General features: G+C 40.6%; 1 protein-coding gene across 9 annotated transcripts in view; it reads left to right on the top strand.

The window, feature by feature from the left end:
• The window catches only part of LOC139232470 (rab GTPase-activating protein 1), a 275,160-nt gene that overhangs the window by 213,248 nt on the left and 35,284 nt on the right, over nucleotides 1-26,628 (top strand). For 8 of the 9 annotated variants that reach the window (XM_070862713.1, XM_070862714.1, XM_070862718.1 and 5 more), the window contains 5 exons: nucleotides 5,897-5,971; nucleotides 7,801-7,926; nucleotides 16,800-16,943; nucleotides 23,350-23,391; nucleotides 24,111-24,239. In XM_070862713.1, coding sequence (XP_070718814.1) covers nucleotides 5,897-5,971; nucleotides 7,801-7,926; nucleotides 16,800-16,943; nucleotides 23,350-23,391; nucleotides 24,111-24,239 — 516 coding nt within the window. The remainder of the gene's footprint in view (nucleotides 1-5,896; nucleotides 5,972-7,800; nucleotides 7,927-16,799; nucleotides 16,944-23,349; nucleotides 23,392-24,110; nucleotides 24,240-26,628) is intronic. The other variant, XM_070862715.1, reaches the window with a different exon arrangement.

Below are 26,628 nucleotides of genomic sequence, written 5' to 3'. Positions count from 1 at the left end.
TTATATGAGTTTAGATATATTCAGCAGGTGCCTAATGTCTACAACATGGAGAAGTCATTAAAGTTCAATTTTTTCAGGAATGAATTGTTCTAAATAGTAATAGTACATTCATGAGTAAACCCTTAAAATTTCAAGTACTTAACATTAGAAATAGACTTCTACTTTCATCTGTTTGCTTAACAGGTTTTTAGGTATTGTTTAAAAACACCACACATACATATGATGTCATTGTATCCTAGTAAACTACTTTGGCTGCAGAGAAGTGGAAGTGGATCTGAAACATGAGTAGATCTGATACAAAAAGGCAATCCAAGCTAATTGGGAAATATAACTACTGTAACCTAATTATAAGAAATTGAGTTTTGCCTCCTTAGGGACCCAATAATGAAATACATATGCCAGAATGGAAAGGTGACATTTCTAGTAGTCATATGTGAATAATTAGAAACAAAATCAACGTGTTGGATATTTTAGTTAAAAGAAAATTGATTCTCCGAAGTCCTATTTCATTTTGTTTTTAATACAGATGCCTTAGAGATTCTTGTGAACTAGAAAATAACTTTGCATTTAACTTGTGTTGCTATACTGCAAACAATAGTGCTGTCTCACACAGATTGGGTTACAGGTTCCTGACATTTGATGATTCAGATAAAGCTGGAGCACCAATATGTGCGGCTTGCTTCACAGGAAATAGTAATTGGTGCAAGATTACTGGCTCGGCTTGTATGGCTTGATTAGTTTGACCCGAGTTCATTTCAGTTGTATAATCTGTAACTGTTACATTGCTGTGAAGAAAACCTCATATATATTGTAAATGTGCAATGGGATCAGTATATTTGAAGGACCTGATATCCGGTGGGGTACTGATTCGACAAGGAGGTGTGTACCCTGTTGCACTATTAATTTGGTGCTGGATTTTTACTCGGAACAATTTTTTTTAGCTTAACAGTATTGGAAGAGGGAACTTGAATTTTTGTAGTACACGGATAACCTATCTTTTTAAAATATGTTCTCTAGTTGTGGGCCGTGCTTGCAAGGTCACATTTATTGCCCAGTTCTTGAAAAAGGGTGGTGGTCCTTCTTCAAATGGTTGTTCATACAACTGAGTGGCTTGCTTGGGCACTTCAGTGGGCAATAGGAGTCAACCACAGTGAGTGATGTGTAAGCCAGACTAGGTAGGGTTTGCAGGTTTCTGAAGGGCATTAGTGAATTAGTTGGGTTTTGGCGACAATGTGGCAGCTTGCATGATTTCTTTTTCCCCTGGTACCAGCCCACGAATTAACCAATTTATTGAATTCATTTTCATAACTTGATGGGATTTTAATTTATGATCTCTGCATTGGTATTCCAGTACCATAACCATTTTACCGAAGTACTGCTCACTATATTGTGAAGGAACAACTGTTCAGACAAAATGTACCATAGTTTGCCACAATAAACATGCAATAAAGGAATTACAGTATATGAATAAATTGAGACATGATCTGTGGTAAGTGTAGCTTGCTTGGGAGGGGGGGAAATGACTTGTGATTCCCAAAGATCCCCACCAATGGGGTTTTCCTCATGTAATTTCTGGGTCTGTTGTAGACCAAAGAGGTTGATTGCTATGGTTATTCAATAACTCCATTATCGTTGTAGTACGTGATTACCAGGATGTTAGAAGGTGAACTAGATGGACTGTGGTCTTTTTTCGTCTGGCAGTTCCTATGTTCCCACGTGGTTATATCTTCCTGATCTGTACAAGACTGTAGCTGAAGAGTTTGCTGAAGAAACCCTAGATATTTATCAGATTTAGTGAAGCATTGAAATCGCTACTGTAGTTTAGTTTCAGAAATTGCCTGTAAATTGTGCATCATAGCATAGCTATTTCATTGGGGTAACTTAATTGGAACAGATTCCTTTGCACAGTTAATATATTTGCTGAACCGTTATTAAGGTCAGCAGTGCAGAACACATCTAATCAGAAAAAAAGATGCGATGCAATACACCCATGTAATTTAGCAAACCAACTTAATGGATTTGAAGCATATTATAATAGAATAAACAAAACACTATCTCAAATAATATTGCTGTCGAGTTCAATTTTCTCTATTCCTATTAGGAAAGGCTATTAGGAAAGAAGTGGTTTATTGTATTCAAGTTATGTCAATATTGGTTTTAGTTTGGAGAGCTAGTTGCCTTATTAGTATATTGGACTCCTTGGTCACAGTTCCTTGAGCCCAAAATGGCGCTGAAAAGATATCGCCATATTCTCCCCTCTCTATCGACTGTCCTTGTGCTTGGTGCGGCGTAGCAATTACAGTGGGGGGGGCAGAGCTCGGGCCCTGCATTCAAAAGAGTGCCGGCAGCTCAACGCATGCGCACTGGAGGTGTCGCGCATGCGCAGTAGCTCCTCTGCAGCGTGGGACCCGATGCCAGGCAGTCATTGTTGCTGAATGGAAGAGGAGGCCGGCAAGCTGAGCGCCTTTCTTCGGAAGCCAGCTTGGCCGGCCAGTTAAGAAGAGCAGCAAGCTGCTAGCCAGCGGGTGGAAAACTTCGATTGGCCATTTCTCGCTGTCTGGTGCAGCCGCAGCTGGAATGGGCTTGCCGGTGAGTTCTCCCGCCACTATCCCCGGCCGAGTGGCCTCCCGCACCGGCTGGCCCGCTGACTTCCTGGGTCGAGTTATGAAGGTAGGGCTTAAGTTGTATTTTTATTTCTTTATTATTTATTATTGATGGTTTTTATGCTTCTTCAATGTTGTTGTGAAGGTGTTTAGTGCTTTGCAAGGTCCTCCCCATTTCCCTTCCCCCCCCCCCCCCCCCCCCCTCATCTCTGGCTACCTGCGCTAATTTCTTAACTCGCTGCAGGGATTTTCTGAGTGGCCACATACGCTGGCCTAAGTTAGTTTGGAGCAACTATTAACTGTCCAAACTGGCTTAAATGGCCAAAACAGGTGTAGGTGGTTGGTAATGCCCCCTTTTGGGGAAAAAAAACTAAACTAAATTCTAAATTGCTCACTTACATTGGTGCAAATTAAATGTGCAGAATGGGGATTTTTAAGATACTTCAGAAAAATCAAGTTGCTCCAAAAAAAACGGAGCAACTCCTGGGCAAATTTGGGCCCAAAATACTTACCAACTCTCCGGCTCCCTGCAGGTCCTCTGGAACTGGGAGCGGCGCAGCACGAGCTGTGGGGGACGGAGCCAGGTCCCTGCGCTGAAAACAGTGCCGGGACTTCTACACATGCACGCTACAATGGACGCGCATGTGCAGTAGCTCCAGGCGCCCAAAACTGTGGGGGAGGGGCCCGAAACACGCAGCCCCTAGCCCTGGCCGAATGGCCTCACTGGGGCTGCGTGGATCAGGCTGCACCTCCCACGCCCAACTCCTGCTTCCACCCGACTCTCCTTTTCTCTCCCCCCCCCCCCCCTCCCGGACCCGACCCGACTTGACTCCTGCTCCCCGGACCCGACCTGACACCTGGACCCGACTCTCCCCCGGACCCGACCTACACTTACTCCATTCTAAGTTAGTTTTGAGTAAGTTTTCATTGCCTAAACTTTCAAAACGGGCGTAAGTGGCCGAACACACCCCCTTTTGAAAAATAAAATCTGTGCTAACTGGCTAGAACTGAAGCAAACTAAATGCAGAGAATTGCAATTTCTAAGATACTCCATTCTAAACCAGTTGCTCCAAAAAAACAGGAGCAACTCGGGCCGAAACTTGGCCCCATAGATACTGCATCTAGTTATGATTGTGTTTTCAATCTAAGATGCTTTAGTGCAGTGGGGAATATTTTCTCTCTTTTTGACCGTTTACAATCATTTTTAAATGCCAGAATTGGCAGAAGTATTATTAGCATGTAGAACCACAGTGTTATTACTGTAGTCTTGGAATTCCAGAATGCTACAGCAGCATTAAATAGGTACACCTAGCGTGGTGTGGTAGACTCCTGCTGCTTTATAAACTGTAGCAATTGGTTACAAAGCCTGCAGGGATAACATAACATAGCTGAATAAATATTAATTACTTTTTGGTTTGGAACCCTAAATATATATAATCAGGAAATGGAAATAAGACAATCACGCCAATTAACATATTAATCAAAAATAATTATTTACTTTTCTTTGTTTCCTTATCTCCTGTCTGCTCATGGATATTGTTGCTAATCATAAATAGGAAAGCTGGGATGTTATCTCCAAAAGTCAGTAATATGTTTTAATAGCTGCCCCTTTGAAATATCTACGCATTATTAATTTTAAGAACTGAATTTGCGTAGTGTGGCAAAATAGCAAATTTCCTTTGCTACTTTAAAAGCCTGCATATTTATGTTGCATAACATTCAGCAAAATGAATTTAAACTCTCTTAATAAAGAAATTTAAAGAATTGCAGAACATCACATCATTAATTCTCAATTCAATTAAAATGTTTGACCCAGGAATCCTCAAAGCCAGAATTGAAATTGTATTAATTTAAAATGTTTTCCTTGGGGAAGAACATGAGAAAAATGCATTCTTTCACAGCCCAGCTACAATTCACTCTTCCCAATCTATCTTGACTCTCAAAGAAAGGCTGTGCAAAGACTCCCCAGTCTTCACAAAGATTAATCGAGTAGAACTCCAGAGTGTCGATGTGATCTTGCATCTAATGTTACTCATCCTTGTTCAGGTGGCAATAATTCAAGACGCAAAGGGATTTAGGTGTGATTGTTGCCCATTCACTAAAAGTATCTGGTCAACGTGAAGCTGTTATCAACTAGGCTAAATCATTCCAGTGTTGTAGAGAAATATTTAAGCACTGTATAGATCAGTGGTGAAGCCACATTTTGCATTTTGTGTGCAATTTTGAGCACACTGATATATTGGAAAATCTCTAGAGACAAATAGTGTTTGAAGGCACTGATCTAGATCATGTCTTATTTCTTTCATTCCGATGAAAACCAGTTTAGTTCTGTGAGCTTTATTTTTGTAAATTAGAGTCCTAAGCCCAAGAATCACCCTCCTTCCTCTCCAGACTTACTTCAGTGGAAGTTTATAATATATACGGTTCAACTCAATAATTTCAAGTTAATCCTTTTGAGTCCTCAGGATGAGTTATTATGATTGGACCGTCTGGCAACTGAATAAGTTGTTCAATTGACGCTTTATATTGAATCAGAAATTGACCGGCAGCCATGAATTTCAGCTTTCTGGCAGTTTATTGGCTGACTTTGAAGGCAGTATTTGGCCTATCAAAAGTGAGTTTTTATAATGTTCGCCCTACTTACGCAATAAGTATAAGAGGCAGACAAAGATAGACCAGAAAATTAAAATGAGGATGAATAAGATATAGAATAGTTTATGTTCGTTACTAATACAGTATATGGAAACTTAAAAAGAAAACAAATAATAGGGTCATAGAAGCAATTGTTAATTTAAAATGGTTTAGTAGTATAGTTAATATTGCAGTAACGAAGCAACTCCTGATGTTTTAATAACTTTTATTACTGTAATATTCGTGTTCACCTGAACTTCGTGTGAACGGGTATGTTTTTTGAAAGACTTGCATAGAGACAGGCATTTCATAAAGCTGCTGTCTAAAGATTAAAATGGGCAGTCATCGCCCATTTTAATTTAGCTATTTTTTATTTTGACATTTATGCAAAAAAAAAGTTTTTATTTTTCATAAATCATACCAGACCTAAAAGCAGAAAGATGTTAAGTATTGGTAAGTGTTCCTAAACTTGATGCAGCATCTCGGCCATAATGGAGCTTTCTAACACTTCTGAGATCAGAAAATTAATTTTGTTTTGTGCTGATTTTGTATCATAAATATCACAATCACGTCCCTCGAACGAGGATGACTTGCTTCTACGAGAGTTCACAGATGTTTCAATGTCACAGAATACTCAAAAGTTGAATTGCATTTTTATTCAGGCCTATTCCGTTTATGATGAAGAGATTGGTTACTGCCAAGGCCAGTCCTTTCTTGCTGCTGTGCTTCTTTTGCATGTGAGTATGAATTATTTTGTGGGGGGAGCTTTTACTGTACTTTAATCAGTGTCCATAATAGTAACTTGAAATGGTTCAGTATGGAGTGCCATCTTATGGAAATATTTAGTATTGCATGAAAGTTTCTCAGTTCTGCTAAATTTGGGATAAATGTTGCTAAACATTTGTTGATACATATATAACAAATAAAACCTTTTTATAATTTGTAATAACGGAAAGTTCGATTGAAATTAGGATGATGGTTTAAACGAGTAGTTTGTGAATTTGTTAACGATGGTGGTCACATTAAATGGCTTCAAATTTAAAGGGGAGTTTGCGGAGCACTCATTTTAAAATGTTTGACTTCTGCACATTGCCATAATAAAGATTATTTCCCCAGACAAGCAATTCGTAACCAGAAGACATTGTTTGACAGTTGTGTGCAACAATGATGTAGTTCTCTGCAACTGAAAAATAATTTGTTTAATCTGGAATTTTAAGATTTACAGAACTCTTTGTTTTCAAAGATCTGTTTGAAAGGTTTTTATAGCTGTGCTTCCTTTCTTTTTAAAGATGGTAATGTAGCCAGAAGATTCTTTGTATTAGATTTAAAATACTACTTGGAAAACTTGGCAATTGCTGCAGAACTTATTTTTCCACTTTCGGAATTTATTGGCAGCAGGTTACTTTACTGAATATCTACCTAAAGGTTAAACTCCAGCAATCGGTGCAGGTCTAATATATTCTGTTATACGTGTGCACATTTATCCTATTTAACAGCTAGGTAGCCAAGAGCTGAAGAGCAGTAACGTCTTGCTATCTAAATCTACAAGAACAGAGCTTAAGCAATTTATAAATATAAATTAATTCAAGCATTGTGTTATCTAGTGCTTCTCTTGTGCACCTGTTATTACATATAATAGAGAGACTAAAGGGTACTTGGTGATTTCACAGCAATAATTAATTGAAGAGTTCAGATGTAGCTGTTAACAGCAAGAGCATAGCTTGAATCCATGTATGCTTACCATCTGATCCTTGAGAGAGGAGATTTTAGCCTGCAATTCACACATGCTTTCATTTTCATTTTGATCTTCCTTTTATTTCGACAGCAGCAAACATCATGTTAGTCCTTTCCCGCATTGTTCTCTCTGCTATTCTTTTCCCCTTGCCTTTCGCGCCAGACATTCCCATTGCCCGACAGGATGAAGTGGGTGGCCTGCTCCCTAGCCATTGGCAGTGTGTTCTTGGCTGCCTGCTGTGAAGTGCAGCAAATGGAGGCCTGTGGAGAATCCCCCTCGCCTCCCTTGAAGAAGGCACCAAATCTCACTTCAGCGGGCCAGCTGTATCGTCACCACTGCTGCCCCTAGCTAAAATCAACAATTTACAGCACAGACCAAGAATTGAACATGGAACAGTTCCACACTACACGATTCTTGGTACAACCAGATTTATTTTCCATCCAGACGGTAATTGAGTAAGTTGAATTATTAGGCATATCAAGCAAATAGCCATGATCCCATTGCGCTAAATTGAAGGAGTTGGCCTCTGTACTAAAACCAAGTCTTTTGAATGTGGTGGCAGATGAGAATCTTAGTAGCAGTTTAAGAAACAACAGGTCCCAAAACAGTTTACTAATCCACTGAGAGGATGGGGGTGGGATATACTAAGCACATCTTGGTAATTTTCTTGTACATGGCAAAGAACACTCAAGCAGAATTACGTTATTTGCTGTTGATAATGGAGAGACACACTTTTTTAGCAGTTAGAAGTACTTTACAAATAAATTAATGGTTATAAGTGAATTACAGACTTTCTTTCGAATTACATAGTTTCAATTTGTGTCATTTCAGATGCCTGAAGAGCAGGCGTTTAGTGTTCTGGTCAAAATCATGTTTGATTATGGACTCAGGGAACTTTTTAAACAAAATTTTGAAGACTTGCATTGCAAGTTCTATCAGCTGGAAAGACTGATGCAGGTAAGAAAAATGAATACCTACTACACCTAAATCATCATCATGTGAAGAAATTTACCGGTTGCACTAATGTTTAGTAAACTTGTTGGGAGAACCTGGATTGCTACAGCATTTATTTCGCACAGAAAATGTATCAATTTTGGTTTTGTGTCATCAGAATAAATTCAGAGCAATGTGGAACTAAGTTCATCAGAACCGATGTGAACTTTTACAAGAGTCAAAGTTGGTAGATCTAGTATTGTAGAGTAATGATGGAAACCAAGTAAACCCAGATTACTACCACATGCACTTGAATTGCTTTAACCTCCAGGGCTACGGACCAAGAGCTGGAAAGTGGAATTAGACTGGATAGCTCTTTGTCCGCCGGCACGGACACGATGGGCCGAATGGCCTCCGTCTGTACAGTAAATTGCTATGATTCTATGCTTGAGAACAGTAGTGAAGGAAACTTGGGAAGCAGTTGGAGGCTGGGAGAGGAAGACTTTTCTGTGGCCGCAAATGAGACTCTAGGATGGTATGTTGCCTCCCTGGTGCAAGGGTCACGGATTTCTCAGAGCGGCTGCAGCGCATTCTAGAGGGGGAGGGTGAACAGCCAGCTGTCGTGGTACATATAGGTACCAATGATATAGGTAAAAAAACGGGAAGAGGTCCTACAAGCTGAATTTAGGGAGCTAGGAGTTAAATTAAAAAGCAGGACCTCAAAGGTAGTAATCTCAGGATTGCTACCAGTACCACGTGCTAGTCAGAGTAGGAATTGCAGGATAGCCCAGCTAAATACGTGGCTTGAGAAATGGTACAAGGGGGAGGGATTCAAATTTCTGGGACATCGGAACTGATTCTGGGGGAGGTGGGACCTGTTCAAACCGGATGGTCTGCACCTGGGCAGGACCGGAACCGATATCCTAGGCAGAGTGTTTGCTAGTGCTGTTGGGGAGGGGTTAAACTAACAAGGCAGGGGGATGGGAATCTATGCAGGAAGGCAGAGGGAAGTAAAAAGGGGGCAAAAGCAAAAGGTAGGAAGGAGAAAAGCAAGAATGGAGGGCAGAGAAATCAAGGGCAAAAATCAAAAAGGGCCACATTACAACATAATTCTAAAAGGACAGCGTGTTTTTAAAAAAAAAAAAAACAAGCCTGAAGGCTCTGAGTCTCAATGCGAGGAGCATTCGTAATAAGGTGGATCAATTGACTGCTCAGATAGCTGTTAACGGATATGATGTAATTGGGATTACGGAGACATGGCTCCAAGGTAACCAAGGCTGGGAACTCAACATCCAGGGGTATTCAATATTCAGGAAGGACAGACAGACAGGAAGGAAAAGGAGGTGGGGTAGCGTTACTGGTTAAAGAGGAGATTAACGCAATAGTAAGGAAGGACATTAGCGTGGATGATGTGGAATCTATATGGGTAGAGCTGCAAAACACCAAAGGGAAGAAAACATTAGTGGGAGTTGTGTACAGACCACCAAACAATAGTAGGGAGGTTGGGGATGACATCAAACAGGAAATTAGGGATGCGTGCAATAAGGGTACAGCAGTTATCATGGGTGACTTTAATCTGCATATTGATTGGGCTAACCAAACTGGTAGCAATACTCTGAAGGAGGATTTCCTAGAGTGTATAAGGGATGGTTTTCTAGACCAATATGGCGAGGAACCAACTAGAATGCAGGCCATCCTAGACTGGGTGTTGTGTAATGAGAGAGGATTAATTAGCAATCTTGTCGTGCGGGGCCCCTTGGGGAAGAGTGACCATAATATGGTAGAATTCTTCATTAAGATGGAGAGTGAGACAGTTAATTCAGAGACTAGGGTCCTGAACTTAAAGAAAGATAACTTTGACGGTATGAGTTGTGAATTGGCTAGGATAGACTGGAGAATGATGCTTGAAAGGGTTGACAGTGGCTAGGCAGTGGCAGACATTTAAATATCACATGGATGAACTACAGCAATTATACATCCTAGTGTGGCGTAAGAATAAAAAAGAGAAGGTGGCTCAACCGTGGCTAACAAGGGAAATTAGGGAAAGTGTTAAATCCAAGGAAGAGGCATATAAATTGGCCAGAAAAAGCAGAAAACCTGAGGACTGGGAGAAATTTAGAATTCAGCAGAGGAGGACTAAGGGTTTAATTAGGAGGGGGAAAATAGAGTATATGAGTAAGCTTGCAGGGAACTTAAAACTGACTGCAAAAGCTTCTATAGATATGTGAAGAGAAAAAGATTAGTGAAGACTAATGTAGGTCCCTTGCAGTCAGAATCAGGGGGATTCATAATGGGGAACAAAGAAATGGCAGACCAATTGAACAAATACTTTGGTTCTGTCTTCACTAAGGAAGACACGAATAATACTAGGGGACCAAAGGTCTAGCGAGAAGGGGGAACTGAGGGAAATCCTTATCATTCAGGAAATTGTGTTAGGGAAATTGAAAGGACAGAAGGCTGATAAATCCCCAGCGCCTGATAGTCTGCATCCCAGAGTACTTAAGGAAGTGACCCGAGAAATAGTGGATGCATTGGTAGTCATTTTCTAACATTGTATAGACTCTTGTTCAGTTCCTATGGATTGGAGGGTAGCTAATTTAACCCCACTTTTTAAAAAAGGAGTGAGAGAGAAAACGGAATTATAGACCGGTTAACCTGACATCGGTAGTAGGGAAAAATGTTGGAATCAATTATTAAAGATGTAATAGCAGCGCATTTGGAAAGCAGTGACAGGATAGGTCTAAGTCAGCATAGATTTATGAAAGGAAAATCGTCCTTGACAAATCTTCTCGAATTTTTTGAGGATGTAACTGGTCAAGTGGATAAGGGAGAAACCAGTGGATGTGGTGTATTTGGACTTTCAAAAGGCTTTTGACAAGGTCCTACACAAGAGATTTGTTATATATGTCAACCTGTAAATACCTTGTTTAACCACCAGCGAGCTCATCCCCTGGAGTCCCAGGGGATCCCACAATCCCTTGGGAGCACCTGTGCATAAGGAGGCCTCACAGGCTGGAGAGGCACTCTGGAGACCTGTAATAAAGGGCTACGGTCACACATTATTTGAGCCTACAGTATCTGGTCAGATTCTTAATTCAAAACATAACAAGATTGCTGTGCAAAATTAAGGCACATGGCATTGGGAGTAATGTATTGACGTGAAAGGAAACTCGTTGGCAGACAGGAAGCAGAGAGTGGGAATAAACTTTTCAGAATGGCAGGCACTGACTAGTGGGGTACCGCAGGGTTCAGTGCTGGGACCCCAGCTATTTACAATATACATTAATGATTTAGACGAAGGAATTGAATGTAATATCTCCAAGTTTGCAGATGACACTAAGCTGGGTGGCAGTGCGAGCAGCGAGGAGGATGCTAGGAGGCTGCAGGGGGACTTGGACAGTTTTGGTGAATGGGCAAATGCATGGCAGATGCAGTATAATGTGAATAAGTGTGAGGTTATCCACTTTGGTTGCAAAAACAGGAAGGCAGATTACTATCTGAATGGTGACAGATTAGTAAAAGGGGAGGTGCAACGAGACCTGGGTGTCATGGTACATCAGTCATTGAAGGTTGGCATGCAGGTACAGCAGGCAGTAAAGAAGGCAAATGGCATGCTGACCTTCATAGCTAGGGGATTTGAATATAGCAGCAGGGAGGTCTTACTGCAGCTGTACAGGGCCTTGATGAGACCATACCTTGAGTATTGTGTGCAGTTTTGGTCTCCTAATCTGAGGTAGGATATTCTTGCTACAGAGGGAGTGCAGCGAAGGTTCACCAGATTGATTCCCGGGATGGCAGGACTGACATATGTAGAAAGACTGGATCGACTAGGCTTATAGTCACTGGAATTTAGAAGATTGGGAGGGGATCTCATAGAAACTGATAAAATTCTGACGGGATTGGACAGGTTAGATGCAGGAAGAATGTTCCCGATGTTGGGGAAGTCCAGAACCAGGGGTCACAGTCTAAGAATAAGGGGTAAGCCATTTAGGACTGAGATGAGGAGAAACTACTTCACTCAGAAAATTGTGAACCTGTGGAATTCTCTACCACAGAAAGTTGTTGAGGCCAGTTTGTTAATGTATTCTAAAGGGAGTTAGATGTGGCCCTTACAGCTAAAGGGATCAAGGGGTATGGAGAGAAAGCAGGAATGGGGTACTGAAGTTGCATGATCAGCCATGATCTTATTGAATGGTGGTGCAGGCTCGAAGAGCCGACTGGCCATCTCCTGCACCTATTTTCTTTGTTTCTATGAGAAGAGAATAGAAAAGGAGAGCGTTGTCTCGCTCTGTTCTAACTTCTGAAGAAACATTTCTGTTTCAAAATTTAAAAATATGGACAGATAAATTCAGTGTTGGATCATTTGGAAAATGCCCCTCTTTCTAATTTATTATGATTAACCTTTAAAGCACTGAAATATATTGCTAAAATATTACATAATTAGCATAAGACTATAGGCTAGACTTTCCTCTTCATTTTTGGCAGTTTTCTCGGCGGTACAGCTCTTTTTTGGCGGAAAACCACCCAGCGACAGTTTCCTCTTCATTTTTTTTTAAAAAAGAGTTCCGCCGACATTTTCAAAATACCGCTGGGGAACGGACCGCCTGCTTGCATCTTTGTGCACCGCCGAGAAACCGCCACAGTCCCAAATTTTGCCTCAGCAGGGGACCCATAGGTAAGATCGAAATAAAAAGCTGACGGAAACAGGGCGATAGGTAAATACCCTGCAAAGAAAGGTAAGTAAAAAGGTAAGTTTTTTTTTAATAATTACTTTAAAATTCTTTCCCGACGATCAAGTTAAAAAGGGTCTTGAGAATGTTTTCTAAATTTTTAATTTTGTTTAATTGAAAAAATATTTTTTGAGTTTCCTCCCTCCCTTGGCCCAACCGCAGCCTCGGTCTAAATTTTGAGTATGTATCGCCCATTCTGGTTAAGAACCGCCCATTTTGCCAAGGATTGCGTTTAACTGAGAATCTATGTGTAAGATCCCTTTTCTCACCGGGCGGTATTTTTTCCCTTGTTATGCAATTTTTCGTCATCATTATTTGAATAATGTTAGCGGTCTTTTTGTGTGGCAATCCGGCTGTGGGAGGCTTTAGGGAAAGTCTAGCCCTTAGTATTAATGATGGTAATTTCTGTATCCAATTTTACCCTTGGAAAGCAAGCCAGTTGCTGATGGATATGTTTCCCCAAAGCATTTTTTTGGCGTACTTGAAGAGTTATGCCCGATTTTTGGGGGCCTGAGTACGCCAAAAAAAAATATTCTTAAGTTTCCCCATTTGATTTCTTCATTTTGGCCTGGCGTAACCTGACCTTTAGTTTTGGGGGTGGAGCCTTGATCTGCGGCAAAAAGATCGTGCTGCCACGGTAACCAGGGACACAATGCGAGCTGAGGCTGCAAAGTGAAGCATACAGCCAGCTCCCAACATATTAAAAGAATTGAAAAACGCATAGCACCAACTTACCTCCAACCCCGCCCAAAGGGCTTGCCGGTCCGGTCCCATTCTCGGTCCTAGGATTTTTTTTCCCTCCCTCTCCCTCTCTCTTTCTCTCCTGTGCTGTATGTGTATGGGGACCGAGAATGGGACCGGACAGCTTTCGGGCGGGGTTGGAGGTAAGTTGCTGCTATGTGTTTTTTTTTCAATTCTTTTACTGTATCCGGGCATCTGCTGCACCGATTTCCTTACCTGCGCCAATTTCCTTAACTCGCTGGAAGGTTTTTCTGCAGATGCCACATATGCTGGCCTAAGCACAACTGGAGTAACTCTCAGCTAGCCAAACTTCCCTAAATGGCCAGGATTGACATAGGTGGCTCGTTACGCCCCCTTTGGCTGAAAAAAAAACTGGCCTAAAAAAATCGTAACTAACTGAGTTACGCTGGGGCAAATTGATTGGGGAAACTGGTTTTTCAACTTAGGCCAAAAGGGGCAGCCTGCTCAAAAAAAAACTGCGCAAATCATTGGGGAAAATTGAGCCCAATGATAGTATTTTCACATTTCTGTTGCCTATAATAGATGTATCTCCACATTATCTTTTGCAAACTTAAAGGTTTCCTAAAAGCTATATTTAAATGGGTTGCCAGTGAACTGTTTTCAGTGCAGTGAAAAATTTTCCACACAAGTTGTTTGTTTTACTCAGTACATGAATAGATTTGACCTGGTTATTTAAGCAGTGCATTGTATATTTTGATCTAAAAAGTTAGAACAGACCGTTTTGAAACCGTTTCAAGTGACTCCAGAATAACAGTGGAACAAAAGCTTGTTTTGAAAAATCAGATTGTAAATTGAGATAAGTAATACAAATTGTGTTTATCGGGAGTTTAACTAAACAGCCTAGTCATCCATTACAAAAAAATATATACTTGAAGGTATTGGGTGCAGAGTTGAGTGTAAAGGACAGTAGCTAAAATTGGATTTACTTAAGGGCCACTTGAAAACCTTCCCTGACAGTTAAAGTATGTCACCTTAAGATCGGTGTTGTGCAAATCGGCACACTGCCTAAAAGGTGATGAGTAGGATGACCATTGTGAGTTTTTATTATCCAGCTGTTCAACGTTCTGAGATTGAGGATTATTCTGAATCCTAATGTGATCGAGGAAGCAAAGTAGCATTCTTTTCTCGACTCCGACTGCGTAACCTTTCTACTAGTCTTTCGATACCACTTGAATTGCATAATAGCGTAATAGACTTTTTGGTTCTTCTGCCAGTAAACTACTTGGGAGAAGTGGTTCTGCCAAGGCTAAGCATATAATAGGCACCCCATAATGGATTCTTTGCCTGTTTGTTTAAAAAAAAAAGTAGTATTTGGCTATTAAATGATTTTATTATTCTATGACACAACCATAATCAAAAAGCAGCTTCCAGGAGCTAATACTGTAGTAAAATTTAAAAAACTGGACTGAACACTCATTTGAATTCCAGGAGACTCTCATTTTTGAAAAATGAAATAAAAATTCTGTCAATTTCCACGGTGACATCTAATAACTAAGGGGGAGAAATTCCGGAGTGTCTCAGCTTTTAAAAGTTTTTAAAAATTGTGGTTTTTAAATTTTTTTAAATTTGGCGTTGGCATTCCAGGAAGGAATTTGGAGCGCTAAATCAAACACTCCACTTCCTGGAGTGCAAGAGGCAGCAGGCCGGGAAGGCCCATCGCTGCAGGCTCTGAGACAGAAGAACTTGCCTGCTCCCCGACAGCAGCCATAATCCAGACGATCAGCCTGATGCACTGCAGCAGAGTGTCAGGCTGATCGATTGTGGAGGGAAAAGTATCGGAAATAATTCAACGAATTTGAGATTTTTTTTACTTACCTCGGCCGCATCACCTTTTAAACACTGCCCTCAAAGTGCCCGGCTTCCTGATGAACGCCTCCTGGAGCCACCAGTGTTTTCGTCCGCCGATGCGCACGGCAGTGAGGTCGAGATTGGGGTGCTACGCCATATCGCCGCCGCAAACCTCCTGCCGAATATAGCGGGAGTCGATCTTCACGTTGGGAGCTTAGCCCCCCCCCCCCAGAGGCGATAACGGGAGATGCTATGGAGGCAAATTTCTAGGCCTTAATGTTTGTTTTGGGATTCAGATGGTCCTTGCATGTTTGCCTCTTGTGGTTCTGAGGATCTTTCAGGTACTCCTTACCACTGTTCACTGTATTTTTGTTTGGTGAACTGCGCAGGCCATTCCCGGGATGGCAGAACTGACATATGAAGAAAGATTGGATCAGCTAGGCTTATACTCACTGGAATTTAGAAGAATCAGAGGGGATCTCATAGAAACATAAAATTCTGACGGGACTGGACAGGTTAGATACAGGAAGAATGTTCCCGATGTTGGGGAAGTCCAGAACCAGGAGTCACAGTCTAAGGATAAGGGGTAAGTCATATAGGACCGAGATGAGGAGAAACTTTTTCACCCAGAGAGTTGTGAACCTGTGGAATTCTCTACCACAGAAAGTTGTTGAGTCCAGTTCATTGGACATATTCAAAAGGGAGTTAGATGTGGCCCTTATGGCTTAAGGGATCAGGGAGTATGGTGAGAAGGCAGGGGTGGGGTACTGCGATTGCATGATCAGCCATGATCATATTGAATGATGGTGCAGGCTCGAAGGGCCAAATCCTGCACCTATTTTCTATGTTTCAAATTTTCACATATGAGTGGTTTCTTGCATTGACAAGCCGGTGAGTGGCCTTTGTGGAAGCTCCAGACTGTTGTGTGATCACACAGCTTAGTGGGAACTTTGCTCCTTACTCAAGGGGGCAGTACTTATTCCCCTCAACTTGAGCATAGATAGTAATTTGGTCTGATCTGTTTTTGTGACCTCTGTCTCTAAATTTAATCTGCTGTTGCTACTTAAGAATTCCTGAACTTTTTAATTATTTTTTTCATCATAACTTGGTATTTACTTTTGATTGTTGCTATAATGTACTGACTTTTTTTTCTTGTACACCTACAACCAACACCTAAAACAGATGATCTGATCATTATCTATCTCTGTGGTACCTTGCTGTTCACAAACTGGCTTCCGTATTTCCTTACATTACAACAGTGACTACATTTCAAAAGTACTTCATTGGTTGTAAAACACTTTAAGGCGTCCTGAAGTTCTTTTTTCTTTCTTCCATAAAAATAAACAAAAATTGCGCAGTGCAATTCACACATCACTGATGCCAACAGTACAAAAAGATAATTGCCTTCTCTTAAAATGTGTTTACAGAAAGCAGGAATGCAAATTCATGACTTATGGTTGTAAAGGACTTTTAAAGGGCAAGTAACTTTAATATTCCTATACTGAATTGGGTACTTTTAGTGAGTGTACCTTAACTTCAAGAATGGTCACTGCTACATCTGAAGGTGAGTGATATGTCTTTTACTGTGCTACTAATAAATGTCGTCTTTATTTTCAGGAGTACATTCCAGATTTGTACAACCACTTCTTAAATATCAGTCTTGAAGCACACATGTATGCCTCCCAGTGGTTTCTTACTCTGTTCACTGCTAAGTTCCCACTCTATATGGTCTTCCACATCATTGACTTGCTACTCTGTGAGGTAAGTGTATTTTTTAAAGTGGAATCGAGTTTAATTTACCGAAAGAACTATTGATTACAAGATTGTAAAACGGGTTGTTATTAAATTGTACACTGTGCTTGTGGCCTTCCTTTCATTCATTTATCTCCCCTTTTAATTTCACGCTTGTTTTCTTTCTTGGATTTCTTCTCCTTTCAATTCTATACTGTATGTTTTAAGAACACACTTAGAACATGACCACCAGAGGACTGTGACTGATTTAGCGCAGTGGCTCAGTTGGAGGGTGCTTTCCGTTTGTGTACCAGGAGCAGCTTAGCACGCTGGATGGATCAGCTGTTGTGTGGCTGGACAGTCATGATTCAGCTCCAGGTGATTCTCCCCACGTGCTACAACAGATCCTGGCCACAAATCGTGGTAAAAGTGCACTAGAAATCTTTCCAATTTCTGTATCCTCTTCCTGTCCTCTATCAGCCACAGCTGTTGCATGGTTCCCCAATGCAACAGGGGACAGTTGAGAACAATTACACTTCAATTAGATACTCAAATATAGACTTAACACGGTCGGAACATAGGAATGTACAGGATCATTTTGTTGAATCTGGTCCAGCCCCATGCTGCAAGAGCAAAGTATACGCAACATTTCCTATATATTTCAATTGATTTTCTTGCCAAATGCCTGTCTAACTTCCTCTTAAAATTACTGATGTTATCAGCCTTGATTGCTTTCTTGGGCAGTCTATTCCAAACATGTGCTATCCTTTGTGTGAAATAGTTGTAAGTAATTTGTTAATCTATCTTCCCTCTTCTGAGCTTCGTCCCACGCTTCTTGCTGTCATTCTCGGGGCGAAGATAAACCGGTTCAACTTGTCTACGCCATTAAGAATCTTGAATACTTTAATAAGGTCCCCCTCTCATTCTTCTCTAGGGTAAACAACCTCACCTCAATAGCTTGGTAGTTTGGGTTTCTGATGTCAGTTTTCTGAGTGGTCAAGATATTGTGTGGGGCAGCTTTATGTTCGTAACATTGATTTTGAAATGAGATTTTCAAACCCAGCACTTGAGTTTAAAGGGGTAGTTAACTTGAGGTTCAGTTGTATGTTTTCCCCTTTGGAGATGCTGATCAACTACTGCCAGACAGACCAAATTAAAATAAACATGAAGGGGTAGGCGATAAAATGCTGTGGTCCAGTGCTGACAGAGAATAAATAGCTTGTATTGCGTTGGAGAATGTAACCATCTGTTGCCATCACAAATGAGGAAAGATCAAATTTGGTTGTCAAAAAATAAAGAATAATTGGGGCAGCAGATGTAGGGAAAGACAAGCTGAGAATTAATGGTGATGACTTGTACTTTCAAACCTTTCACCTCCATCAAAATACTGTCAACATCCAGAACATAAGAAATAGGAGCAGGAGTAGACCATACGGCCCCTCGAGCCTGCTCCGCCATTTAAAAGATCATGGCTGATCCGATCATTGACTCAGCTCCCCTTCCCCGCCCACTCCCCATAACCCCTTATCTTTTAAGAAACTGAATGTTCTTTAAACATGAAAATATGCTTACATCCGACCCATAAAACTTTTTTGTTGGTAAAAGTGCAACCACCTCCCTCCCCCCACCCCCCAATACAAACCAATCAAAACATGTTTGTAGGCTTGAGCTGAGCACAATCGCCAACGGCAGGTCGGGCCATAAAATGAGTGGCGAGCAGTGGCCATGGGCAGTGTGGTGGCGTGCCACTGCAAGGTACAGCGTGAACTGGTGCAGGAGGGCAACGGCAGTGAAGCGGGACGTCATCAAGGTCCAGGTCGGTGATTGGAGCGTGGCGAGGTCAGGGCAAAGGAGCGGCGAGAGAATGTGGAAGGTTGTGATCAGGGTCCAGGGGAGGCGTGAGTTCGGGGCCAGGGGCCCAGGGGCCCAGGGGCAGCACAGGCCAGCCCACACTGCGATATGTGTGCGCAATGGGTCCGTGCAGCAGAGCAGGTCTCCAGTCGTCTTGGTTAATCCTTGCCACTGGACCAAGACCTAGCTCTGTCAAGCCTGTGTGGTGGCTGGTGTGCAACGGCCACCACAAGTTTTAAAAAAAAAAAAAAAAAAATCCAAGCACAGGCATCTTCCACCCTTGAGGATGTAGTTCGGGTTCTTCATTCAAACTCATCCTTTTTTTAATTGGCGTGGAAGCAAGTCATCCGCGTTTCGAGGGACCGTCTATGATGATGATTATGATAGAGGATGAAAAGCATCTATACACTACCGGTAGGGCATTTCTCTATTTGGGAGCTATGCAGAGACAGCATATTTTTTTCTGAAATACAGCAGCAAAAGAGCATTTAAAGGACATTACAATAGTTGCTCATCTGCTATTTAATCATGAAAATAGTTGTACTTTTATATTAACCACATGGTGGCACTGTGTAGGAAAACCAATCTATTTGGAATGATCAGAGAGGCTACTGGAATGTTTATCAGGTCTGTGTATATCAGTGTACTGAATAATGTACTTTTGATCACAGAGTATGTTTAAACAGTGGTGATTTATTTGACACTTTTAACATGCCTTACTTCTAGGCTATAAATATTTTTACAATTCTAGGTGTCTGGAATTTCAGCTGAGGTGTGGTTTGAAAGAAGGGCAGTAGTATATTTTTGATGGATTCAGTTCAAAAATAACTGTGACCAAAGATTTAAGTTATCCAGATAGTTATTATACTAAAAAATAATTTTGAAGAACAGTCCTAAGTATTGTACTACAGTTGACAGCTTCCCTATCCATCCATGCCCAATGTGCTTGATAAACATTAACTAAGTTGTGTACTCTCTCTAGTTCACTTGCTTTTTCTATTAGGTCCACAATCCCCAAGTTCTGTGCTGGGATAAGAGAAAGAGATTTAATTTAAGCACCCAAAATGTTGTGCTTATTCTGAGAATGCAGGATTTCCGCATAGATTGAGGTCCACTTAGTGAGATACTTTGTTTTTGATTAATGGATTGAACATTGTAGTGTGTAAAGGCTGTGCGACAGCACTGTGTTTTTCATCGATGTGTATTGAATGGGATCTTCTGATGTGAACAGATATATATCATTTATACTGGTGTTGAAGGTCCCTTCAGAGTACATCTCGTTTTAACATTCAATGCTGTTTTCCCTAGGACCACCTCAGTTTTAAATTTCATGTTGGTACTGATTCAGATGTATTCTAATATAATTGGTACATCCTAAAGTCATGAAAGGTGCTTTAAAAATGCACATTCATTGAATTCATATCAACTACAGATGGATGTACTACTCAATTTCCTTTGTCCCAACTTTGACTGCCCTATTTGCTGCTGTACCACCCACTATCTTAATGAGTTATGCACTAATCCCGTTCCAGCCACGCAAATAAATTGTATGCAGGGCATGTCGGGAAAAAATTCAAGTCTTGGAACTGCACTGGTTGAGACCCTGCAGTGTAACCAGGGCAATGGAGAAATATATCAATACCATTCTGCTGGCAACAACATTTGCATTTAAATGTGGAGGGATTTATAGATGAGGCTGAGGACTTTGAATTTGTTGGGGGATTGTAAGGCAGCATGGAATGTTGGGAGTGGCAAGTACAGGTCCATAGTACACCCAGCACAGCTGTAAGTTTAGTGTCCCACAGTAATAACATTTATAAACAGTGTAAAGGTACTTACTGTGCTTTGGCAATAAACAAGGTCTGTAGAACTCTATTTGCCAATTTTCCCCTCCCCATTTCTTCATCTCCTGAAGACTCCTGACATTGCTGGGGCACTGTACCCCCTTTGGTGCCTTACCCAAGTGGCCGTTATTCTTGTGCGAGCTTTCAGTTTTGGCAGATATTTAACCACAGGAGGGATCACAGCTGAGTCTGATTTGGTGGTGCATGCCTGTGCATGTATGCACACTTTCAACAGGAATTGCTGAGCAGTGATCGAGAACCACAAACCGGGCCACTTTGCCCCTCCTTAACCCAGGGTGCTGAGGTTTTGTCTGATCAGAATATCTCAGCTGCCTACTGCATAAACTAGTTACTTATTAAGCACTGGTTGCCATCAACTTCTTATGGAAAATAATATATTTACAATGAATTTCTAAATCATGAGAGCTTTATTTTTAGCAGTTCTTACACTGCAGATGAAGAATTATTGTGTGCTGAAGATGTTACACAGCACTGGAAACAAGAAATTGTACCGATGTTCACAAAAGGGGAAAAAGCTGATCAGGCAGACCAGGTAACCTGATGCTGCTCCCTGCATTTTTCTTGGATTTGGCGGGCAGTGATAAAAATAATAGAAATCATTCAAAGGACTAATGCAGTAGTAGCTTAATAATTTAATAAACAGCCCAAAGAGGAAGATCCTCTTTGACAAATCTCAATTTATTTCAGAGTATTCTAAATAAAATTGAGTGGAACTCCCCCATGATAGTTTAATTGGACTTTCAGAAACCTTTGACAATCTCCTACATTAAAGACTTATAGTAAAACTACAAATAATTGCAGAATAAATTGTGCAACTAGATAAATTGGGTGAATAATAGGATACCGAGTACTAGTGAGAGCTTTAGTGTTAGACAAAGGAAGATGGTGAATGGAGTACTCAAATGTCAGTGCATATGTCCCCATTGTTTAATATCCAACTTAATGCAAAAACTAATTGTAAGTTCATTAAGTTTCCATGCAATACTAAAATAGAGAGTAGTAGTAGAATGCAATTAACAGTATAGAGCAATTGGGTATGCAAATAATAAATGAAAATAGGTATTACATTTAAAGCAAAAATAAATGAGCAAGAGGATAGAATTAACATAGATCTAGAAAGAAACTTGAAAGTGACACTAGCCTTGTTACTTTAAAAGATAGAAAATAACTTGCATCATACAGTAACTTTCACATCCTCCGGATGTCCCAAACTGCTTCATAACAAATTAATTGTTTTTGAAGTTGTTTTGTTGGCAAACAATGTGGAATGGCAATTTGAAAAAAAAAAAGTACAATGTTGGGCTAAATGACAAGAACAATGAATCAACAGAATCTTTGCTGAGACTTTAGAATGCACTGGTCAGACCACACGTGGAACTGTGTACAGTTTAGGGCACGGTGCTTCAAAGGGGACATAAATGTATTGTAGAATGTGAATGCACAAGAGTAATATGAATGATTCCAACCGTAAAGAGGATGAGCTATGAGGAAAGATTAGAAGAGTAAATTTAAAGTGATTATTTTAGTTAAGATTTTCTTTATAATGTTTGAAATAATCTATTGGGTTAGCAAAGTTCAAAACTTAGTTGATCACACTGAGTAAGTTGATCTAGTCGAAAAGGAATGAGCTTCAATGGGCAGGATAATCTTTTCTTTACCGTCACTTTTACACTTGTCCATATTTATGTACAATTTTTGCCCAAGTTTTATTTTCCTATAGAAAAGAATTAATATGCAAATATTAATCTAGATGTAAGCCATCGGTATAAAATCTCATGTGGTCCAGATCCAGGACTTGTAACTTTTCTACACATGTTTTATCGAGTAGGAACCTGTGCAGGTCGGTCCTCCCGCCCCCGCCCCCCGAAAAGATTTTGCCTTGCGTGCTCCCAATTTTAACTCTTTTGCTTTAAAACGTAGTGCAGCCTGTGTGCAAGTAAATCCAGTAAATGAAGGAGGTCATGAATGTTGTCTGATTAAAATACCAAAATACTTCAAAGACCATTTTTGTTCTATTAATAATAATCTTGACTGCTATTTTGCAGTCATGTTTTTGTCCCCTCAAGTAGCATGGCTAAAGATGGCAATTGAATATGTTGTATTAAATTATGTTAATCACGTCTTGTGTAGAATTCAACAAACGTCCTTTTCACAGAAAAGCTTAGGGCCTGAGAAATGAGAGAATACATTTTAACAAACTAGAAATGCATCAACATTTGAACGCACTCTCTGTTGGAAGTCCTGACCTACACACCCGCAATCCTGCATCTGTTCGGATTTAGCAAGTATTGTTGCCTGTAATATTGAGTATGCCAATCTGTGAATTGAGCGAATTGCTGCCTCATGCAAATGGAAATGCTGTTGAACTTAAGGCTGCCTTGTCAAAATTGTTGCTGTAGTCCCACTGTGGCCGAACACAGTGGACCATTGTGCTGTTCTGTGCTCACCAGTCAGTCAATCCTCAGTTTTCAGCATCAAAAATAAAAATGCATTTGCTTTTACATAGGAATGGCAGAGCTGAGCTTAATTAAGCTGCTGTGTCTGGTTTATCATGCGCTCTTGAGCATTTAAAACCAAAGCAGAAGTTAGCAATAGATGGTTAATAATTTTCTTGAAATTGTTTACATAATACGTACTTGTATACTGTGTGAAAAATGAATGATAAATTTCAGAAATGTTTCCTTGCATAAGCTTACCTAAAATTTTGTAACTTTTTTAAGGGGATAAGTGTTATCTTCAATGTTGCACTTGCTTTACTGAAGGTAAGAGTCACAACTTTTCTTATACTTCCACTATGTGGTTTAAATGGTGTTTATATTTGTCAGTATTTATCTCCACCAAAAGTGGAAATGTTATCATTGTTTATCATTCTTTTGTCAATGTTTTCAATTTGTTATTAACATGCAAATATGAATTTAGATGTAAGCCATCATTAAGGATTTCATGATTAATCTATATAGGCATCATTAATAATATTGTGGTGAGCTTTCAGTCATACTTTTAATTATTCTGAATGAAACCTTATTCAGATACTCCAGTTACATCTTGGATGAACAAGAGCAGGATTGCAACTTGAACACTTCATATTGTAATATGCATTTGCAATTTCAGAAAGTGTTTTTAATTTTCACTCGAGCAGAGTTTGGCAATAATTCAATTTGAGATATTTTCTGTTATGTTACTTTTTAAATGCTTTTTATCTTATAAATTGTGCATAATGGTGCTTCTCACCAGAAAAGGCTGTTTAGTATTCTTTCAGTATAATCATGTTCAGTATTTCAGCTCACGTGAGGATGGCCTGATTCAATGAAAGAATCTGATTAGAATGAGAGTAGCGATCTGAGCTATGCGTTGGCACAAACTTCCTCCCCCCCCCAACACTGAGCAGAAAGGTTTATGTGCCAAGGTTCTACTGAATGCTGATTGTTAGCTCCACAACTTGTTCAGATAGCACTAAAATCTGTTAAAATCTCTTCTGCAGACTTCAAAAGACGATCTTCTGTTAACAGACTTTGAAGGGGCCTTAAAGTTTTTCCGCGTTCAGCTTCCTAAAAGGTACCGCTCAGAAGAAAATGCTAAAAAGCTGATGGAGCTGGCTTGCAGCATGAAGGTAATCAAATAAACATTTGATCCCTGCTTGGTATTCAGTACAGAAGCACTTAAACCAGACTTCAATGTTTTTAGAAGGATTTTATTCAATTGCATTTTTTGAAAAAATGTTCAGCTGTACACAACTCGATAGAGCATTGAATTATTCTGGCAAAACACATGGTATAAATATGAATTTTCAAAGTCTCAGTTCAGTGCAGGATTACATTTTGTAAAAAGCTGGTGAATGTATTTTTGTTTCTTTTTAAATCCGCTTTATTTAGGATTACTGATTGGACATGATTGTTTTAACAGATACTTTAAAGTCATTCCCATTGTGGTGGTTTTCTCTTTTACCTCACTAATAAATATGTTGGTGTCATTGCAAACACAGTCGCTCTCTCAAATTTTTGGATACAAGTAAAAGTAATTTTTTTGTCAAGAGTTGTGCCAGGAAGTTTTTTGTATTTCTTCCTATTTTTAAAAAATATTTCTATCGTGTTATATTGCTATCAGTGTTTCCCCACATCTTACCCGTACCTTGCTAAAGGGTTGACTCAGGATACAATCCAATTGGTGGTGATGGTCCTAGCGACAGAGTAGGAATAATGCATAGGTACTCTTTAATTGGCAGGGTGTGACTCGTGGTATCCTGCAGGGATCTCTGTTGAGGCCTCAACTATTCACAATATTTATTAATAAATAGATGATGGTACAGAAAGTCATAAATCCAAATTTGCCAATGACCCAAAGATAGGCATAAAATTACAAAGGGATATTGGGCTAGATTTTCTCCAAGTCGTTTCGTCGGCGCACTGACCTCAAGCACGCCGATTTTGCACGCTGGAAACAGCGCCGGGAGAAACTCGTCTCATCCTGGCCGCTGTGTACAGTCCCCAGAGTCCTGGCGTGGCGTCGCTGGTGAAGTCGGGGGCGGAGCCAAACGCCCGCACCGAAAACAGTGCCGGCACTTTCGCGCATGCGCAGTGGCACCGGCCCCGACGTGTGTGCATGCGCAGTAGAGAAACAAAACTTGGCACTCTGCCATTTTTGAAGAGCATCGCAACTGTAATTGCTGTCTGCCAGGAGAGCTCTGAACGCACAGATCCAGCAGCTTCTCCAGTCGCTCGGCGGGCTTTCCCCCCCCCCCCCCACTCTCGATGAAAAGCGCAGATCCATCAGCTTCTCCGGTCGCTCGGCGGGCTCTCACCACCCCATCCCTCCCCCCCCCGGCGATGAAACGAGCAGATCCAACAGCTGCAACTTCTCCGGTCCACAAGCTCGCACTTCTCCAGTGCGTCTTCCCTCCCCTATCCCAGGCCGAATAGTCTCACACACAGGCTGGCCCGCTGTCTTTCCCGGGCAGCCTTTAAAGATAAAGTAGGATTTATTACATTTTAATTGTATTTTATTTTATTGGTTTGAGCTTTTCCTTAATGTTTGCTGCTTGGTTGTTGAGGTCCTCTCCAGTTCCCTTTCCCTGCCCTAATGTGCGCTGCTTTTTCTTCACTGCCCGCAAGGTTTTTCAGAGCTGGCCACATACGCTGACCTAAGTGGATTTGGAGTGTGTTTTTGTTGGCCAAAGTGGCATAAATGGCCAAAACTGGTGTAAGTGTCTGGGAAAGCCCCCTTTTGGAAAAAAAAACTGACCTTAAAAAAATAAATAAATAAATACAAAAATTGTACCTAACTGACTTACTCTGGAGCAAATTTTTGGGGGGAAATGGCATTTTCTAACTTACGCCAGAAAAAACAACTTGCTCCAAAAAATTTGATGCAAGTTATGGCCAATGTTGGGCCTTGTGAATGGGCAAAATTGTGGCAAATGGATTTCAATGCAGGCAAATGTGAGGTCATCCACTTTGGACCTAAAAAGGATAGAACAGGGTACTTTCTAAATGGTGAAAAGCTAAAAACTGTGGAGGTCCAAAGAGACTTATGGGTCCATGTACATAGATCATTTAAAATGTCATGAACATGTACAGGAAATAATCAAAAAGGCTAATGGAATGCTGGCCTTTATATCTAGAGGACTAGAATACAAGGGAGTAGAAGTTATGCTGCAGTTATGCACAGCCCTGGTTAGGCCACGCCTGGAGCACTGTGAGCAGTTCTGGGCAGCATACGTTAGGAAGGATATATTGGCCTTGGAGGGAGTGCAGCATAGGTTTACCAGAATGATACTCTGATTTACTTTCAAGGGTTAACTTTAGAGGAGAGATTACACAAATTAGGGTTGTATTCCCTGGAATCTAGGAGGTTAAGGGGTGATCTGATTAAAGTTTTCAAGATATTAAGGGGAATACATAGGGTAGATAGAGAGAAATTATTTATACGGTTGGGGATTCTCGGACTAGGGGTACAGTCTACAAATTAGCCAGATCTTTCAGGAGTGAAATTAAGAAACACTT

This window comes from Pristiophorus japonicus, chromosome 20, assembly GCF_044704955.1.
Source record: "Pristiophorus japonicus isolate sPriJap1 chromosome 20, sPriJap1.hap1, whole genome shotgun sequence".
NCBI lineage: Eukaryota > Metazoa > Chordata > Chondrichthyes > Pristiophoridae > Pristiophorus > Pristiophorus japonicus.
This window is presented reverse-complemented; position numbering and strand designations above follow the sequence as displayed.